This window comes from Saccopteryx leptura, chromosome 1, assembly GCF_036850995.1.
Source record: "Saccopteryx leptura isolate mSacLep1 chromosome 1, mSacLep1_pri_phased_curated, whole genome shotgun sequence".
NCBI lineage: Eukaryota > Metazoa > Chordata > Mammalia > Chiroptera > Emballonuridae > Saccopteryx > Saccopteryx leptura.
Window position 1 is genome coordinate 5359822 of NC_089503.1, and position 16594 is coordinate 5376415.

At 59.2% G+C, this 16594-nt stretch overlaps 2 protein-coding genes across 3 annotated transcripts in view; one reads left to right on the plus strand and one right to left on the minus strand.

Annotated features, from left to right (window-relative positions):
• TESMIN (testis expressed metallothionein like protein) overlaps nt 1–6287 on the plus strand; it is a 43003-nt gene extending 36716 nt beyond the window's left edge. The window contains exons 8-10 of one of the 2 annotated variants that reach the window (XM_066386621.1): nt 1674–1811; nt 4169–4329; nt 6096–6287. In XM_066386621.1, the coding sequence (XP_066242718.1) occupies nt 1674–1811; nt 4169–4329; nt 6096–6285 (489 nt within the window). In that variant the 3' untranslated portion in view covers nt 6286–6287. The remainder of the gene's footprint in view (nt 1–1673; nt 1812–4168; nt 4330–6095) is intronic. The other variant, XM_066386577.1, reaches the window with a different exon arrangement.
• Nucleotides 6288–8468: 2181 nt separating this feature from the next.
• Nucleotides 8469–13813, minus strand: GAL (galanin and GMAP prepropeptide). The gene is made up of 6 exons (XM_066360350.1): nt 13612–13813; nt 13306–13386; nt 12557–12611; nt 10413–10499; nt 9992–10069; nt 8469–8798 (listed from the first exon to the last, which is right to left on the minus strand). Exons 2-6 carry the CDS (start codon nt 13384–13386, stop codon nt 8686–8688), a joined length of 414 nt encoding a protein of 137 aa, XP_066216447.1. The 5' UTR covers nt 13612–13813; the 3' UTR covers nt 8469–8685.
• Between the last annotated feature and the right edge of the window lie 2781 nt (nt 13814–16594).

Consider the following 16594-nt stretch of genomic DNA (forward strand, 5'->3'; position numbering starts at 1 on the left):
GAGTGAGACTCCGGTCCTGGAGCGGGTCTGGCCCAGGACGAGGAGAGAGCCCCCTCCCCCTCGGTGGGGCGGCCGCAGAGTCGCGGAAGTCCTGACTTAAGAACACGCACTGTCCACACTCTTGATCTGAGGAATTTGGGTCATGTCCGTAGCAGAGAGGCCTGAGCTGGAGGAGCGTAGTCTGCCGTGAGGGGCACCCCTCTGTGTTCCGGGGCGTCCCAGTGACGGGGACAGTCCGGGCTCTCTTCCCGGTCACGAGCCCTGCAGGCCGCTCGCTGACGCTGAGTGCAGGAGTCTGCAGCATCAGTCCCTCTGCAGGCACAGGTCACCAGGCAGGAGGCCAGTCGGGCTGGGGCCGCACCTGCGCTGGACACATCTTGGTGCCCTCTGGTTTACAAAAGGGAGTCAAGGGTCGTCACCTGTGGGTGGGACTTGACTTCTAACTCCTGAATCTTTATAAAGAGCACTGAGTCACGTGGTTACCAGAAACATGTTTGTATCTGTATGTTGGATAGAAGGTAGATAAAGGGACACAAAATGTGAACAGGGGGATAAGAGGTGGCGTTGTGGGAGGAAGGCACAGCCCAGCGGTTGTGACCGGGCTCAGGGGGCCTGGGAACAGGAGCCGGTCACCTGCCATCTGTCACTCAGCCTCTCCGTGCCCCAGTTTCTTCCTCTGTGAGGCAGGCGGCTGCAGCTGTGTGCTCCACAAGGTTGCTGTGAGGGTTAAATGCACATCAGCCCCAGGAAGACGCTGGAGCACAGCAGAGGTTCAGTAAGCCGAGTTGTCAGTGAGCCGCAGGGTCCCGGCCGCCACAGAGGAAGCTTCCAGAAGCGCAGGAGGAGGGGTGCCCACATAGACAGTGGGTTTCGGGGCCTCCTTGCCGACCATTAATTTTCTACAATGAATACATATCTATGACTTGGAAAGTCAGGGAGGGGGAAGCAAAGCCGTAGTAGATGCTTACAGAGCAGAGCTCCACGTGCAGGAAAATCAGCTGTTTTGACACAAGTTCCAGAAGCTTCTAACCCCATTTTATTGGGCAGTTGCTCAGGCTGAGTGGCAGAAGGCCGGGGCCACCCTGGGAGAGCCAGCAGCTCCCTGACATCCCTCTGCGAAGTCTGGAACTGACTGGGGGCTCCCTGAGTGAGCCGAACCAGGATTCAGTTCAGGTCACACTGATGTCCGCAAGCCCCAGTCTCCTCACGGTGGAGACTGCGGCACCTGGAGACCTCCATGTGGTGGACTCGCCCACCTCTCCTTCCCTCGCAGGTGGTGGGGACCAGCAGCCGGGTCATCCTGACCCAAACAGGGGCTGCGGACAGAACCACAGGCTGCCTGCCTTTCGTGGGCAGGGTCAGCACCTCCACCCGCCAGCAGGGTGCGAGCAGACGAGCAAAGGAGCAGGGGACCCGGAGTCCTCCTGGGGAGGGAAAATCACTGCGTCTGAAACCCAGGGTGCAGCAGGCACAGACAGGGCGCAGAGCCCGGACAAATGCAGCGCAGGCCCAGGAGCGCGCCCGGGCCGGGAGAGAGCGGGCATAGGGGGGGGGGGCTGCGGCCCCTCCAGGAGCAGCTAGACCAGTGACAGCAAACGAGGTACCGTTTGTTCCCTGAACGTGACTTTGATTACGAAACAGGCCTTGAAGGAGTTTTGCACTTTCTGTCCCAGGCTTGTCTTGATAGAAACCCAGAGGCTTTCCAGCCCAAACTCGGGACGGGCCGCGCAGGCACCGCGAAGCCGCGTCACTGCAGGGGCTGCAACTGCAGGCGGTCGGGCTGCCTGAAGAACTACTGCGAGTGCTTTGAGGTGGGGCCGGTACCATGGTTAACCTGTAGCTTCAAAAGAGAAACAGAGTTTCACTTTCTCCCTGGGTTTCTAAACGGGGGCCCAGTCTGTGTTCATTCCTTAAATAGAAGCTACAGGCCTTGGGAATCGAGTGACTCGCCCAGGCGTCCTTCAGGAGCGCGTCCTACTCCCCGGCCTGCCCACGTCCAGTGGGGGGTGCCCGCCGCTGCCAGACGCAGCCCACCCTGTGGCCACAGCTCTGATGCTGGGAGCCACGCCTGCTGGCCAGCAGTTTGGTGGCTCCCGGAGGTGGGCTGTGCCTCTTCCTCCCTGAGCAGAGCAGTGGGGGACATGTCCCCAGCTGAACATTTCCCAGGGTGCATGGAGCGGGCGGGCAGCACCTTCCTGGCGCACAGTCCCTCAGAGACCAGAAAGGACTGTCGCCTTCCTGGCTAGACAGATGCCGACTAACTGAGGGCAGACTGGACAAGCGCTTTCTTTTTCTTTTTAAGAGAGAGAGAGAGAGAGAGAGAGAGAGAGGCCCTGGCCGGTTGGCTCAGTGGTAGAGCGTCGGCCTGGCGTGCAGGAGTCCCGGGTTCGATTCCCGGCCAGGGCACACAGGAGAGGCGCCCATCTGCTTCTCCACCCTTCCCCCTCTCCTTCCTCTCTGTCTCTCTCTTCCCCTCCCGCAGTCAAGGCTCCATTGGAGCAAAGTTTGCCCGGGCGCTGAGGATGGCTCTGTGGCCTCTGCCTCAGGCGCTAGAATGGCTCTGGTTGCAGCAGAGCTACACCCCAGAGGGGCAGGGCATCGCCCCCTGGTGGGCATGCCAGGTGGATCCCGATTGGGCGCATGCGGGAGTCTGTCTGACTGCCTCCCCATTTCCAGCTTTGGAAAAATACAAAAAAAAAAAAAAAATACAAAAAAAAAAAGAGAGAGAGAGAGAGAGTTAGGAAGAGAGATGAGAAGCATCGACTCGTAGTTGTGGCACCTTAGTTGTTCATTGATTGCTTCTCATATATGCCTTGAAGGGTGGGGGGTGGGGGGCTCAAGTCGAGCCAGCAACCCCTTGCTTGCTCAAGTCAGAGACCTTGGACTCAAGCCAGTGACCTTGGCTTTAAGCCAGTGACCCCGTGCTCAAGCTGGTGAGCCTGCGCTCCAGCCAGTGACCTCGGGGTTTCGAACCTGGGACCCAGCGTCCCAGGTTGAGGCACTATCCACTGTGCACTACCTGTCAGGGTGGACAGGTGCTTTCTTTTTCTCAAAGATTCAACAGCAGGGCAGGGACGTGCTTCCTCCCTCAGTTTCATCCCTCCCTTTTCTGTCTCTGTGTTGAAGGAAAAGAGGAAGGAGGCAGAAAGGGACCCTCAGGCCTAATCAGCAGAGAACCCTCCTTAAAAGACTAGCCCTCAGCTTGCTGCCAGCCTTTTGGGGCACCTGTGGATTTGACTTTTAAAAGGTTGTCATAGAAGGTCAGGCGTGAGACAGGCCCTCCTGACCCTGGAGACACGTGTTGGAAGATGTGAGCGGGCAGACGTGGCTGTCCCCCGCTCAGACTCAGTAAGGCTGTCGCAGAGATGGAGAGCCCACCTGTCTCTGAGAGAGTGCATCACCCAGGAACTGGGGCGTCTCTCTCTGCTCCTCGCTGAGCCCTTGCTGGCTGCCGGTGACACTGAGTCAGCCACATGCCTCTGTCTGGCCACTGTCATGTGCTGAGCTGGTGACCTATAGTCCCTGGTGCTAGAATAACTAGAAATCCCAAAGACATCTCCTGTTTAAAACAGCTACAGGTGCAGAAGAAAACACAGCAGATACCCTTTTAGGTGCATGGCTGAGCTGGAAAGAACGAAGGGGAACCCCAGGGGCTAGGACCCCGAGGCCTCCAGGGCCAGCTTGCAGACTCCCCCAGGCCGGCGTGAGCAAGGGCTTGGACCCAGGCTTACAGGGCACAGCTGGGACGTCCCCTCCCCTGCCCCTGGTGTCACGCTGCCATGTAACCAGACATAGAGTGCACCCCCCAGGAAGCAGAAAGGGCCCAGGTGGGTGCAGCCTGGGGCAGGATGGGGGGTGGGTACCCTCAACTGCAGCAGGAGGTGATCCAAGCTCCATGCAAAATGGCCCCACCTTCCAAAGTCCCCTCCCCACCTCCCTCCTCGGCACACCACTGTGTCTCCAGCAGTGACACATGAGGACATGCACCTCACTCTCCTCACATCATGGCCATTGGCTTCTCTTCATGTCTTTTTTTTGGGGGGGGGGTAATGAAAATTGCAGATTATGTGCACATACAAATATAGTTATTTAAGGTCCAAATAGAATTTTGTTTTTTTTGATGAAGTGAAGGGCAACCTAATTTTATTGAAGCATTTTCTATTACTAGGCCAAAATTATGTGCTCTTCTATTTGCAAATGTGTTGGCTGCAAAAATTATGAAGAAAGCCCAGAACGAAAAACGCTCCTGGCCATGCCCAGCTCTGTGGACGGTGGAGGTTGTGAAGGCAGCCATCCTCTGCCAAGACCACCAAAACTCAGAAAAGAGAGGTAGGAACTCGGGACAGCCCTCTGACAGGAAGTGGAGGCTGATTTGACAGGAGGGTTCTTTTTGTTCCTGGGGAGGAGAGTGCGGGCCGCCCGGGCGGGGGCAGGGGTGCGGGAGGGCGCCGTGCCCCTTCTAGACTAGCCAGCTCTGATCACATTTTCCTTGAGGGCCCGTGGTGGGGTCCTGCTGGTCCTCTTAGCAAGATCCCCATGGGGGTCACCAACAGGCCCCTGACCCCAGGCAGCGAGGGCATGATGTCCAGAAGCAAATACCTGAGCTGCCCATACCACCTAACAGCACGTGGACGCCGGGCCCAGGCTGAGGTCCTGCCTGGAGTGCCGATGGGACCACGCCTGAGGCCAGTTTCCCATTTCATTATTTTGAGGCCATTTGGTGATCCTAGTAGGTCTCAAAGGTTGAATAATAATTTTACTATATATTAGACTAGATCCATCCATTTAAAAATGTCATTTTTCCATTCAGATGTCATTAATTAGTATTAAAGACCGAGTTCATGCTTATTTGGTTAGAGAGATATTAGAAGTATGCATCGCTGTGACCTGCAGCGATCTTTATCCGTATTAACTTAGCAAAATGCGGCGGAACCCTCTGTGACGTTATGTGTGACAGTGTTCCTGCCTCCACTGGGACGGTGCGCCGGTGGAATGTGGTGAAGGGCCCATGCCTTGGACTTGGTCTCAAAATGTGATGACTCCTCTTGTCCTGGGGCAGCCCTGTCCTTCCCCTTCCAACAAAAGTCCTCACATATTCTCTCTACGGAGAGATTTTAGCCAATCCCACCATCTGTCTCTGTTTTCATAACCCAGCACTTGTTACTACTGTATCCAGTTCCTAAACCTTTTCAGTGTGAGCGCGGCCTGAGCGAGGCAGCCTCTCTGAGCTCAGCAGGGACAACACTGGTCCTGCAGGGTCAAGTATAACTGGCTTAGCTCCTGTTCCAGGTTCCACGGGGCTCTCAGAGGCACGTGCACCCTCAAGAGTGACAGACGAGGGGTCCCCAGAGCCACCTGGGGTTCCCTCGCTGCATGTGTCCTGTGGGGAGGAGGCCATCACCAGTGTGGCTGCTTCTGCAGGGACTTATCTTCCCCAAGACTCCTGCTGCTCCTCCCTGCCCAGCCCACAGGCGTGACCGGAGCCCAGGCCTCTGGGTTTGAGTCGGTCTGATTTTGAGAAAATGTAGAACCGACCGTGAGAGGGAGGTCAAGAAGCTGACAAATTTGCCTTCCACTGATTTTTCCTCTAAAAGCAAGCCTTGGTGCAATTCCAGTGAATAGCTTCCAGTATTAGGAAGACAACATTCGATTTTACCACTGACATTCTTTAAAACACCAAACAGGCCTGACCAGGCGGTGGCGCAGCAGATAGAGCGTCGGACTGGGATGCGGAAGGACCCAGGTTCGAGACCCCGAGGTCACCAGCTTGAGCGCGGGCTCATCTGGTTTAAGCAAAGCTCACCAGCTTGGACCCAAGGTCGCTGACTTGAGCAAGGGGTTACTCAGTCTGCTGAAGGCCCGTGGTCAAGGCACATATGAGAAAGCAATCAATGAACAACTAAGGTGTCGCAATGAAAAAAACTGATGATTGAGGCTTCTCATCTCTCTCCGTTCCTGTCTGTCTGTCTCTATCTATCCCTCTCTCTGTCTGTCAAAAAAAAAAAAAAAAAAAAACCCACACCAGACAGACATGGTACACGCAGACAGTTATGAGCGAGGAGCTGACCGTGGTCTTCACTGGTGTGTCTCTGCAGGCAGGCCTCGTGCATCTCCTGGGAGGTGGTGGAGGCCGCGTGCGCCTGCCTGCTGGCGCAGGGCGAGGAGGCCGAGCAGGAGCGCTGCTCGCAGTGCCTGGCCGAGCAGAGGATCCTGGAGGAGTTTGGCAGGTGCTTGTCGCAGATCCTCCACATCGAGTTTAAGTCCAGGGGGCTGAAGATGGAGTAGCAGCGGACTCTGAGGGCAGCCGCGAGGAGAAGGGTGTTGGAAGGACACGCGGACGGACCTGCGCCCAGAGCCACACCGCTGAGGCCGCCCTCCCTCTGCAGCAGGGAGAGGGCCTGAGGGACCTGGTCTCTGCGGGCCTGGCCGCCCAGAGCCCCGCCCAGAGCCCCGCCCAGAGCCCCGCCCAGAGCCCCGCCCAGAGCCCCTGTCTGAGCACGTGCATGACAGCCTGTGGGGCCACAGGAGGGGGCAGTGGTTCCCGTGGTCCCGGGGGGCTGCCAGCTCGGCGACCTCCGTGCTGGAGGGGACCACCAGCCCCACTGATGTCACCGTCTTCCAGAGGTTTCCGCTGGAGGCTTCGCTGCATAAAAAGCCATGATGTTTTCCCCCCAAAGTTATTTAGAAATAAAGTCTCCGGACGGGCTGCTAAGAAACAACTCAGAGCCTCTCGAGAACTGCGCACGCTGGCGAGGTTGAGTGCTGACACTCCTGGTGCGCGGGATCAGCAGCTCTCCTAGGACCCCCCTCCCCCCTGCAACTCGACTTGTGGGACTGGAAACTAGTTTCTTAAGTGTTTCTGTTTGAATTGTGGAAAAGCTCTATTATCCAGTTACTTCTCATAGTATGTTATAATATTATTGTTGGTGGTGAAGTATGGTTAAAATAACTAGTTTGCAGAAACAAGCAGGTAAGATGAGCTGTAAGTTGACTGTTTTGGTTCTATTTTAAAAGCAAAGAGGAATACAAATTTCAAATGTCTCCCATTGTTGTGGTCAATTGTCTTATGTTTCTGCAAGGCAGTAGTTCGGCCCCTCAGGGAACGTGGGAAACTCAGGAGCACAGTAGAGGGTGGCCCGAGCGCGGTGGCCCAGAATGCGCAGTGGTGGCCCGGAGCGCTCGGTGGCCAGGCGGTAGTCGGTGAGCTGGGGCGGCCGGCTGCCTGCAGAGCTGTGCGTGGGACGGCTGAGTTCTGACCCTCAGTTCTGTTTCAGTCCCTGCGTCTCCTGTGGGGACCTGAGCTGGGGGTGGAGACGGCGCTGAAAGATGGCAGCTTCTCGGGAAGGGAGCCAGCTGGTCTGAGTCAGGCCCACTGACCGCTGGGACAGAGCAGGGGTGAGCCACAGCCCAGGCCACAGCTGGGCCACCTGCCTGCCCACCTCGCCCTCGGGCCATCGGAGGACCAGGAATAGGGGCTTTGTGACCCCCTCCAGGGGCCGCCTTCCTTCTCAGCAGTGTTGCTCATGGCAACATCTGCCCACCATGCAGGCAGTTAAAAATTTTCTAGTCCACACATTTTAAAAAATGAAAGGGGACAGGTGACCCTTCATTTAATATTTTATTTAACCCAATATAGATATTTCACAGCCTCTGCCTGCGCCAAATCCTTAGCACCTAGTATGCATTTCACACTCACAGCACAGCCCACTTTGCACGGGCCCAGAGGGCTGGCCAAGGAGCCCCGGAGCGCAGGTGTGGAGGGCCTGAGGCCCAAAGAGGCCCTACCGCCAGGCCTGGCCACCCAGTGTAGGACCCAGGCCTGGGGGACCTCCCGCGTGGACAGCGGGTGTGCTGAGCTGCAGCCTGAAAGCAGGGAGAGGGACGTTGGCCAGGAGGCATGGCCCCTGCAGGGTGCTCAGCGGGGAGAACTACGTAAGTCAGCGCAGAGCATTCAGAAAATTCAACGTGAGAGGCAAAAGCCAAGTGCAGCGTGCAGTGCTGGCGGCTGAGGCCAGGCAGGGCCACAGTGGACTCAGGAAGACGGTAGAGGAAAGCAGTGGGCCGTTCCCGTCCCGTTTACAGAGCCTGCGGAGGCAGGCTCTAGAGACCGAGACGGGGCGGAGGGGAGGGGAGTGAATCAACACAGAAACCGCTTTTCCCAGTGGGAGCTGAACTAACCGGGAACCGCACCTCAGGGGGGAGGGAGAGCATTCTGGGAGAGTCGCCCCCAGGGAAAGCGCCCACAGCTTCTCACAGAGACTCACGCAGGGCTTTCTGCCAGGTGCTCACAGTAATCGTGCAAAGTGCTTGCCGCGGGGAACCAGGGAGCAAGCCTAACCCAGCTGTTCTCCCCACACTGGCTTCCCTTCACAGCTGTTTGACCCAGCTCACCACGGAGGAACCTGCATGTTCCCCGGACGGACGTGCGGTGACAGGAGAAGCTGTCTCAGACGTGTCGGTGGTAGGGTTCGGGTTTCAAACTTTTACTGAATATGCGATTTTGAACCAGTGCTGGTGGCGGTGACAGGCGCAAGGGAGGAAGACAGGATGGCACTTGCTGGTTTTTATTTTCACTCAAAATAGGACAAATACCAAAGGGGAGAGTCTGAAGTTAAAACAACACAGCATCAAAGCAGAGGGTCCGGGTGGCACTCCACGTATGTTGGCATATGCTGACCGATCGCCTTAAAATCTGACTTCACGCGACATGATGAACTTGTCCGGCTCTGTCAGGGCCGACTGCTCCATGTCTTCCGAAGGAACGGCGGGTGGCAGAGTGGGCACCAGGGCCCCAGCCTCTACAAAGGGACGGGACAGTCAGGTGACGAGCCCAGCCGTCCACACAGAGGGGAGTCACAGCGCGCAGCACACGTCACAGGGCTCCTGTGGCTCAGACCCAAACTCAACACGGCGCTTCCCATTCCTCACCTTTTCCTGACTTAACTCTCCTACGCAATATGCATTTGAGATGTCAGACTTTTAAATTCACGCTTAAGGAAGTATAAGTCCTGTTTGCGTATTAAAAATGGGCATTGCCTAACGAGAGAAGTTCCAGGTTACAGAATTCAAAATGTAAAACAAACCGGGAAGAGTGGGGCTCCTCTGCACAGTCACCAGCGGGGACCCCCCTGCGGCCCCTGGCGACCTGGTTCTGAGATTTCTACGTCTTTCCCCCCGGCCCCCTCTTCTAAGAAAAAGCAATGGGCAGGCCTTCAGTGTCCTGGCCCACGTCCTCCCTGCTCCGACGCCCACCTGAAGTCCTTCGAGGCCGTGTGACCAGAGAGCAAATGGGCGGGTCAAGACAGAACCGGGGATCGACTACCCCACACTCGCACGACACTGCCGAGCGTGAAACCTGACCACCGAGGGCCTGTCCTGGGCATGGGCATCTCCCCGGTGTGTGCCCTGCCCCACCCCCGTGGTAACGCTCAGAGCCCGCGCCTTCCACAGGGCAGTCTGACCAAGGCCAGAATCTCGCTGTTGAACGAACGGCGAGCATAAAACCACAGGGAGACCTCACCGCCCACAGAGACGGCAGAAGACCAGGACCCGGGACATCCATCGAAATGCCGCCGGCCCCAAATGGAAAAGAAAAAACTGAAGTCTCAAATACGGGCTCCCATCCATTCACGGTGCTTACGAGGCATGGTTTCAGACGGCCCACGAAGGACCTGGCCTAGCCGTCTGAGTGGAGATGCTGCCAGCACGCAGCAGTCCCAGGAGGGCCCTGACCCCTGAGACCCTCTCTCCCTGCTGACAGGCGGTCTGGTGACCCTCCCCAGCCCCATGGTAGATGGCTCCAGTCCCCCTGCCTTGTAATCCCAACCAACAGTGGTGGCATCAGACGTGGGGGGGGGGGGGGGCGGTGATCGGCTCCGGCAGAGAAGTCCTGAGAACTCTATCTCGACTGGCTTTCCAGGTGCCCAGGGCTCTAAGGGGTGGAAACGGAAACGAGCCACGAGCCATGAGCCACGAGTCACGTTTCACGTACCTTTGAGGTGCAAGAAAGCCAGAAAGTCGATTATCGTGCGCACAACATCGTTCTCAGGCAGCGGCCTGCCCATGCTTCCTAGAAACCAGAAGGACTGACGTTTAAAACCCAGCCCAGCTGCTCTGGATCTTACAACAACACCGTCCGTCGCGGGGTCCTGGGCGCCCGGAGGGCAGTGAACCCAGGAGTGCGTGGGCAGCGCCGTGGAGGGAGGGCGTCCAGGACCCCTCTCCTGGAGGCCCTGAGTCCGGAAGGGCTCTCAGCTGTCCCCGCGCCGCCCCAGGATCGTACCCTTGGGTTGTGCTGCTTCTGTTTCTAGCAGTGGACAGATGTGGCCGGGCCAGGCTGAGACCGCTGCGCTGTGTGCCCCAGAGGGGAGGACAGCAGAGCGAGTGGGGGCCCCAGGACTAGGTCCTCTCACCTGACCTCGCTTCCTCTTCAGGTTGGAATTCCCGCTTGCCAGTGAGGCCATGCTTGTCATGAAGTGACCTGTGGTTGTCAATGGCATCTGTGTGCAGATCAGAGAGGACAGCCCCTGAGTGGCGGTGCCGTGATCATACCCTCCCCGCACCCAAAGGAGGACATTTGGCTGCCTGTGATCGAAGACCTCACAGAACCAACTGGAACGCTACAGCCCATGTGGAAGCCACAGGAGGGGAAAGGACATTGTCACGAGATCTGAGGTAACCACTTGTACTGGGGCCCAAGGCCCAGTCTGTCACCGGGTGCTGGGACCCTCCAGGAACAGGGTGTGGAGGTCACAGGCCCCTGCAGCAGAGCACAAGGAGGCTCCCGGGGTGCTGGCGGACGGCAGGGGCCGGGGTCCTACGTCCCTGAAAACAAGGGCCCACCAAAGAATTTCAGTTCGGACATAATCAGATTTTTATTTTTCAAAGACACTCTGGCGCCCTGGCCGGTTGGCTCAGCGGTAGAGCGTCGGCCTAGCGTGCAGAGGACCCGGGTTCGATTCCCAGCCAGGGCACACAGGAGAAGCGCCCATTTGCTTCTCCACCCCTCCACCGCGCTTTCCTCTCTGTCTCTCTCTTCCCCTCCGGCAGCCAAGGCTCCATTGGAGCAAAGATGGCCCGGGCGCTGGGGATGGCTCTGTGGCCTCTGCCTCAGGCGCTAGAGTGGCTCTGGTCGCAACATGGCGACACCCAGGATGGGCAGAGCATCGCCCCCTGGTGGGCAGAGCATCGCCCCTGGTGGGCGTGCCGGGTGGATCCCGGTCGGGCTCATGCGGGAGTCTGTCTGACTGTCTCTCCCTGTTTCCAGCTTCAGAAAAATGAAAAGAAAAAAAAAAAAAGAAAGAAAGACACTCTGGCTGCTGTGTGGAAGATGTACTACAGCTAGGAGGAGGAAGAGAGGGAGGGAGGGAGAGGGAGGGAAGGAGAGAGGGAGGGAGGGGGGAGGGAGAGGGAGAGGGAAGGAGGGAGGGAGAGAGAGGGAGAGAAAGAGGGAGAGGGAAGGAGGTTAGAGGGAGGGAGGAGGAGGGAGAGGGAGAGGGAAGGAGAGGGAGGGAGAGGGAGGGAGGGAGAGAGGGAGGGAGGGAGAGAGGGAGGGAGGGAGAGAGAGGGAGAGGGAGGGAGAGGGGAGAGGGAAGGAGAGAGAGGGAGGTTAGAGGGAGGGAGGGAGAGGAAGAGGGAGAGGGAAGGAGAGGGAGGGAGGTTAGAGGGAAGGAGAGGGAGAGGGAAGGAGGGAGGGAGAGAGAGGGAGAGGGAGGGAGAGGGGAGAGGGAGGGGAGAGAGATCCAGAGGGAGGGAGGAGGAGAGAAGGAGAGAGTAGAGGGAGGGAGGGAGAGGGAGGGGGAGAGAGAGGGGGAGAGAGGGAGGGAGAGGGAGGGAGGGAGAGGGGGAAAGAGAGGGAGGGAGGGGGAGAGAGATCCAGAGAGAGGGAGGAGGAGAGAAGGAGAGAGTGGAGGGAGGGAGAGAAGCAGCAGGGCAAGGAAGTCTAGGTGACTCTGTACGTTGGTTGCTGTCAATCTTGAAAAGTCCCTTAAGAAATTATTGAAAGAAAGAATGAGGGCTCTAAACCGAGTGGCCCAGAATGAGGAGAAGGGGCTGGATTTGGGGCAATTCTAAAAATAAAAGGAGAAGAGAGACTAGGGCAAGGGTGGCTCAGGGTTTCTGGCTGCTTACTTGGGGGGCTGCATCGCCCCTAAGGCCAGACAAAAGGCAGTTAGTTCTTTTTTGCAGAGACAGAGTTCTTGACTGCAGGACGGGTCAGTGTTCAAGAAAGAGCCCGGGGCCTCAAGGCTGGGGGAGGGGAAGCTGGGAAGTAGCCTGTCTGCTCTGAAGGAGGGGGCTGAGAGGGGAACAGGGGGAGCAGTGCCTTCAGGGAGTGGGGACAGGTGCCACCCAGACAGGCCACAAATGTCAGTAACCCACAGGGACACCCACCAAAGTCTCAGGAAGCCCGCCTTTCCCCTTATCGGACTGACACCGGAGCAGCGGTGCACCTGGGCACCTGGGGCCCCGGCTCAGAATGAGCAGGATTAGCACACATGGCTGCAGTCGGCAGAGCGGGATGGGCGTCCCGAGAGACCGTGGGCGCGGTGTCACTTACGTGGACCAAGAAGGTAGCCAGCGCTGTTCAGGGTCCAGCCTCTCTTCTCCTTCACCTTCAGTGGGAGAGAGAGGGTCAGAGGGCGGGACGGTGCGGGCTCAGGCTGCAGGGCTCACAGAAGCCCGGAGGCAGCCCGTGTGTGTGCAGCGCAGCACGGGGCCAGGAGTTACAGGCGCCACACACTCACAGGACTTAAACAACAGTGCACTTCAGACACTCACTCCTCCACGGAACAAGCCGAGTGACGCAAACTTTTACAGCAGGAGGGAACGTTAGATGGCGTGGGCCCAGGCTTTCCAGCACGAGAATCAGAATAGTGTGCGTGCTTTCGGAAACCGCCAGAAATGCCGGGTATGCCCCCAACGCGCTCCAGCGGTGGTGACAACAGAACTACTGGCTTTACTAAGTAACTGGCGGTGGAGCCACAGGCACAGACTCGTGCGCACTGCTTGCTTTTAAGTGGTGCTGAGGGCACGTGCAGGTGACACGGGCTCCATCCACACCGTGCGCTGACCCTCTGAGAAGGAAACCTAAAGCCGAACCGCGGGGCTGTCCACGCACCACACGGGAGGGAGCCGCGATGCGGCGAGGATCAAAGAAGGGAGCGTCTCCATGGGGACCCGGACCCTCCACGCGCCCCTCCCACCCCCACCCCCGCTTGTTTCTGCTCCTCGCACAAAGCCCCCACACTCCACCCAGTAGAGATTGGGGACACGGTTTGGGGGCGTGTGTTCCCGCCCTGCACTTACCGGTGACCCGAGCCCGAGGGTGGCTGAAAGGGCCGCGGCCAGGAGCAGGGAGGCGAGCAGCGGGGCGCCGCCTCTGGGCATCTGCAAGGGGAGGGGCAGCGGGCAGCGGCGGCGGGCGGGGCGCGAAGCTCGCACCCCAGCCGCTGGGACGGAGGATGACAGGGACCGATCGCGCGGTTTGCGCCGCTCGCTGGCAGCCGGAGCCCCGCAAGGGACAGGGGCAGAGGCCCCTGGGCGCGCCTCCCGGCAGGTGGGAGCTCTGGGAAGGGGGCGCCTCCTGCTGGGGTCCCCGAGGGCGCGCGGTACCTTGAACGGTGGGTTCCGGGGTGTCGGCGGGTGCGGGGGTCCCGGTGGGTCCCGGGGGTGTCAGAGTCCGGGCGGGGTGTCAGCGGGTCCGGGCGTGCGGTAGGGTCGGTTGAGCCGGGCTGGGGGCGCTCACCGCATGGCGTGGCCCAGGGACACTGAGTCGGGAAGCGGTTGGCGGCGGGCTCCTCGACGTGTCTGCGCCGGAGCCGCCGGCTGCCGCTATTTATGTGCCGCGCGGTCACGTCACAGGGCTCAGTTCCGCCTCCCCTCGCCGAAGCGACCGCAACTATGGAGGGGGGGCGTTCCAGGCTTCGCAGGAGGCCCACGCAGTGGTCTGTATTGGGGAGAGGAGTGACGGGGAGAGACCCCTCCCCAAACCCCACGGTAGGGACCCCAACACTCCGAATGGAGAGCCCCCAGACCAGCTGTGGAGAGCCCTCACCACCCTGCAGTCACTGCTTGGGAGGAGTGCCCGCCCCATCACCAGGACCCTGCTCCTGGCGGGGAGTGAGGAGGGGCCTCTATCCCACACAGCGCTCCCTGGCGGAAAGCCCCTGCGTTCCATGACAGGAGGCCCTGCAAGGGCAGGGCAGGGACCACCCCTCAGTCCTGGGTACCCTGTCTCCTTACTGCTGCCCACATATCCCCCTCTGGGTGCCCGGGTGCCCAACCCCCAGCCCTGTTTTGCTAAAAGGGGCAGATCAGCCAGGACTGCTGGGCCGTGGGCCCCAAGGACCATCCCACTTAGAGCTGAGGGCGCTCCTGCAGCCCACGGGCACTGCTGACTTGGCGTGGGTCCCTGGCCGTGTTCTGACACCCAGGTTCAGGACACCGAGCAGTTCTGAGCAGGATCAGATAGTTGTTGAGCCCTCAGGGACCTGGGGGGGGGGCAGAGGTGGCTGAGGGGTGGGCAGGGCAGCAGAAAGCGACTGGCAGAGGAATCAGACCAGCACTGGCCCTCTTTGGCTTGCTCCAGGAAAACTCCTGGGCCTGGGCCAGGCCCGGTGGGCTCCTTCCCCACCCACAGCCATCGTGGCAGGTACAGGCATGGCGCCTCCAGGCTTGTAAGAATGGATGCGACCGTCAGGCAAGGATTTGCCCAAGCTCTGCTCCCTAGCCACCGACGTCCTCAGCGGTGGCACACAGAGGACTGATGTCATCGAGGACCTGGGGTGAACAGGATCCAGGACACACGATGATGATCGTGATGCTTCCCCACATCTATCCTACACTTGAGCTTCATGAACCCCTTGTGCAGACCGCTCACGGCCCCCAGGGGAGAGCTGTTTGCGTCCACGTGCATACGGATGAGGAAGGACACTGGGGTTTTGAGGACTTGGGTCAAGGCCAGCTGGCCGGTGAGGGTGGAGCAGGGTCCTCGCCTGGGGTGCCGAGGGCTGCCCAGGTGCTGGAGGGCGCGGAGGGGGGCTGGCAGGGAGACGTGGCACGGTGAGGGGTCTCAGGAACACACTCCTGCCGGGATGGGGTGACAGCATTGTTCTCAAGGGCTCACTTTGACTTCCAGTCACTCCCAGCCTGGGTGGGAGGACCGTCAGGGGCAGCGGGCCTGGCCAGGACTCGCAACTGATTTCTGAAGCCCACGGTAAATCGGGGACACGTTCCCCGCAAGGTGGGCAGCGGGAGAGGGGTCAGAGGGACTGCCGAGCTCACGTGGACAGAAGCCAGTTTGCTGTGACTCCTTACAGAAGTGACGGTGGTGGTGACACCCCGTCAAGCCCTGTGCCCTCGTATGTAGGCGGCCTTGGGGAGTGGGCAGGGGCTGGCGAGGGGTGCCCCCGGCTGTCTGAGAAATGCCACTCCCTTTTGAGGACTGGCGGTTTAATGGGGAGTCCTGCGGTCACGCCGGGATGCTCGCCTTTCTTCTAAGAACAAACGCATCCCGTGCAGGGCACAGCTTGGCCCGTTCCACCCTTCTCCTGGGTCCCAGTTAGGTGCCTCTTGCTGTTGATGGGAGCTTGAGGACCCTCCCACTCTCACCTTGCTTTCTCAAGGAGCTTCTCAATCTGAAGAAGCAGAAATTCTCATCTGAAAACTTGGATTGGGAACGCCCTGGCCACGGAGCCTGCATTCAGGACCCACAGCGGGGAAGGCGCCCCCTGCAGAGAAGCAGGGCAAACAGCCTGCCCCAGTCAAGAGAGGCACTTGGGTGGGGCCGTCGCATTTTTTATCCAAAAAGCCCCAGACTCAGACCTTCCTGGAAGCAGGACCCTCTAAGTGTGTGTGTGTGGGGGGGGGGGGGGCAGCCCAGGAGCCCGGGAGGGTGCTGGCACTGACCTGAAAGGGCATTGGCACGGCGACTAGAGAGCCAGCCTGCAATAACCAGACACCTGCCTCTGGCCGCATTTCCCACACACCTCATGGAACGATCATAAGCAGTCTTCACATGTGCTCTGAATCCATTTAACAAAGCCATGCTGAACAATGCCACACCTGTGCCCCAAACCAAGGTCTTTCACCAGGACCCCACCCGGGGGACACCACAGTAACTGCTTCTCCCTTAGTCTGTGTTGTGACCGGTGACCCTGGCCAGGAAGAGTGAGGGTGGGGTGGGGGTGGGGGGCTGCAGACAGAGCCGGGCAGGAGTGGAGGTGCCGTGATCGCCGCTGGGCTGCCATGAGCAGACAGAGCGGGGAGCACGCTCAGGATGACAGGCGTCTGCCTCGCGGCACAGGCTGTGCTGGAGCCCGTGGCCGCGTGCTAATGGTCTCCGTGCGCTTCAGCAATGACCCGATGGGAGTCATTGTCAACCTGTCATCTTGAAGACGGCCTAGTGTGGGGCAGACAAAATGGGTCACCATTAGAGTAATGGAAATCAAGCAGAAAGCATAATTTTGCCCTTGCATCGTGAGCTGGCCCGTCTTCCCTTAGAAGTCTGTCCTGCTCACCACCAAGAAAAACCAGCGGGGGTCTGACCGGTGCAATGGTGCAGAAAGACCAGAGAAACTCGGGCCGCACTGCAGGG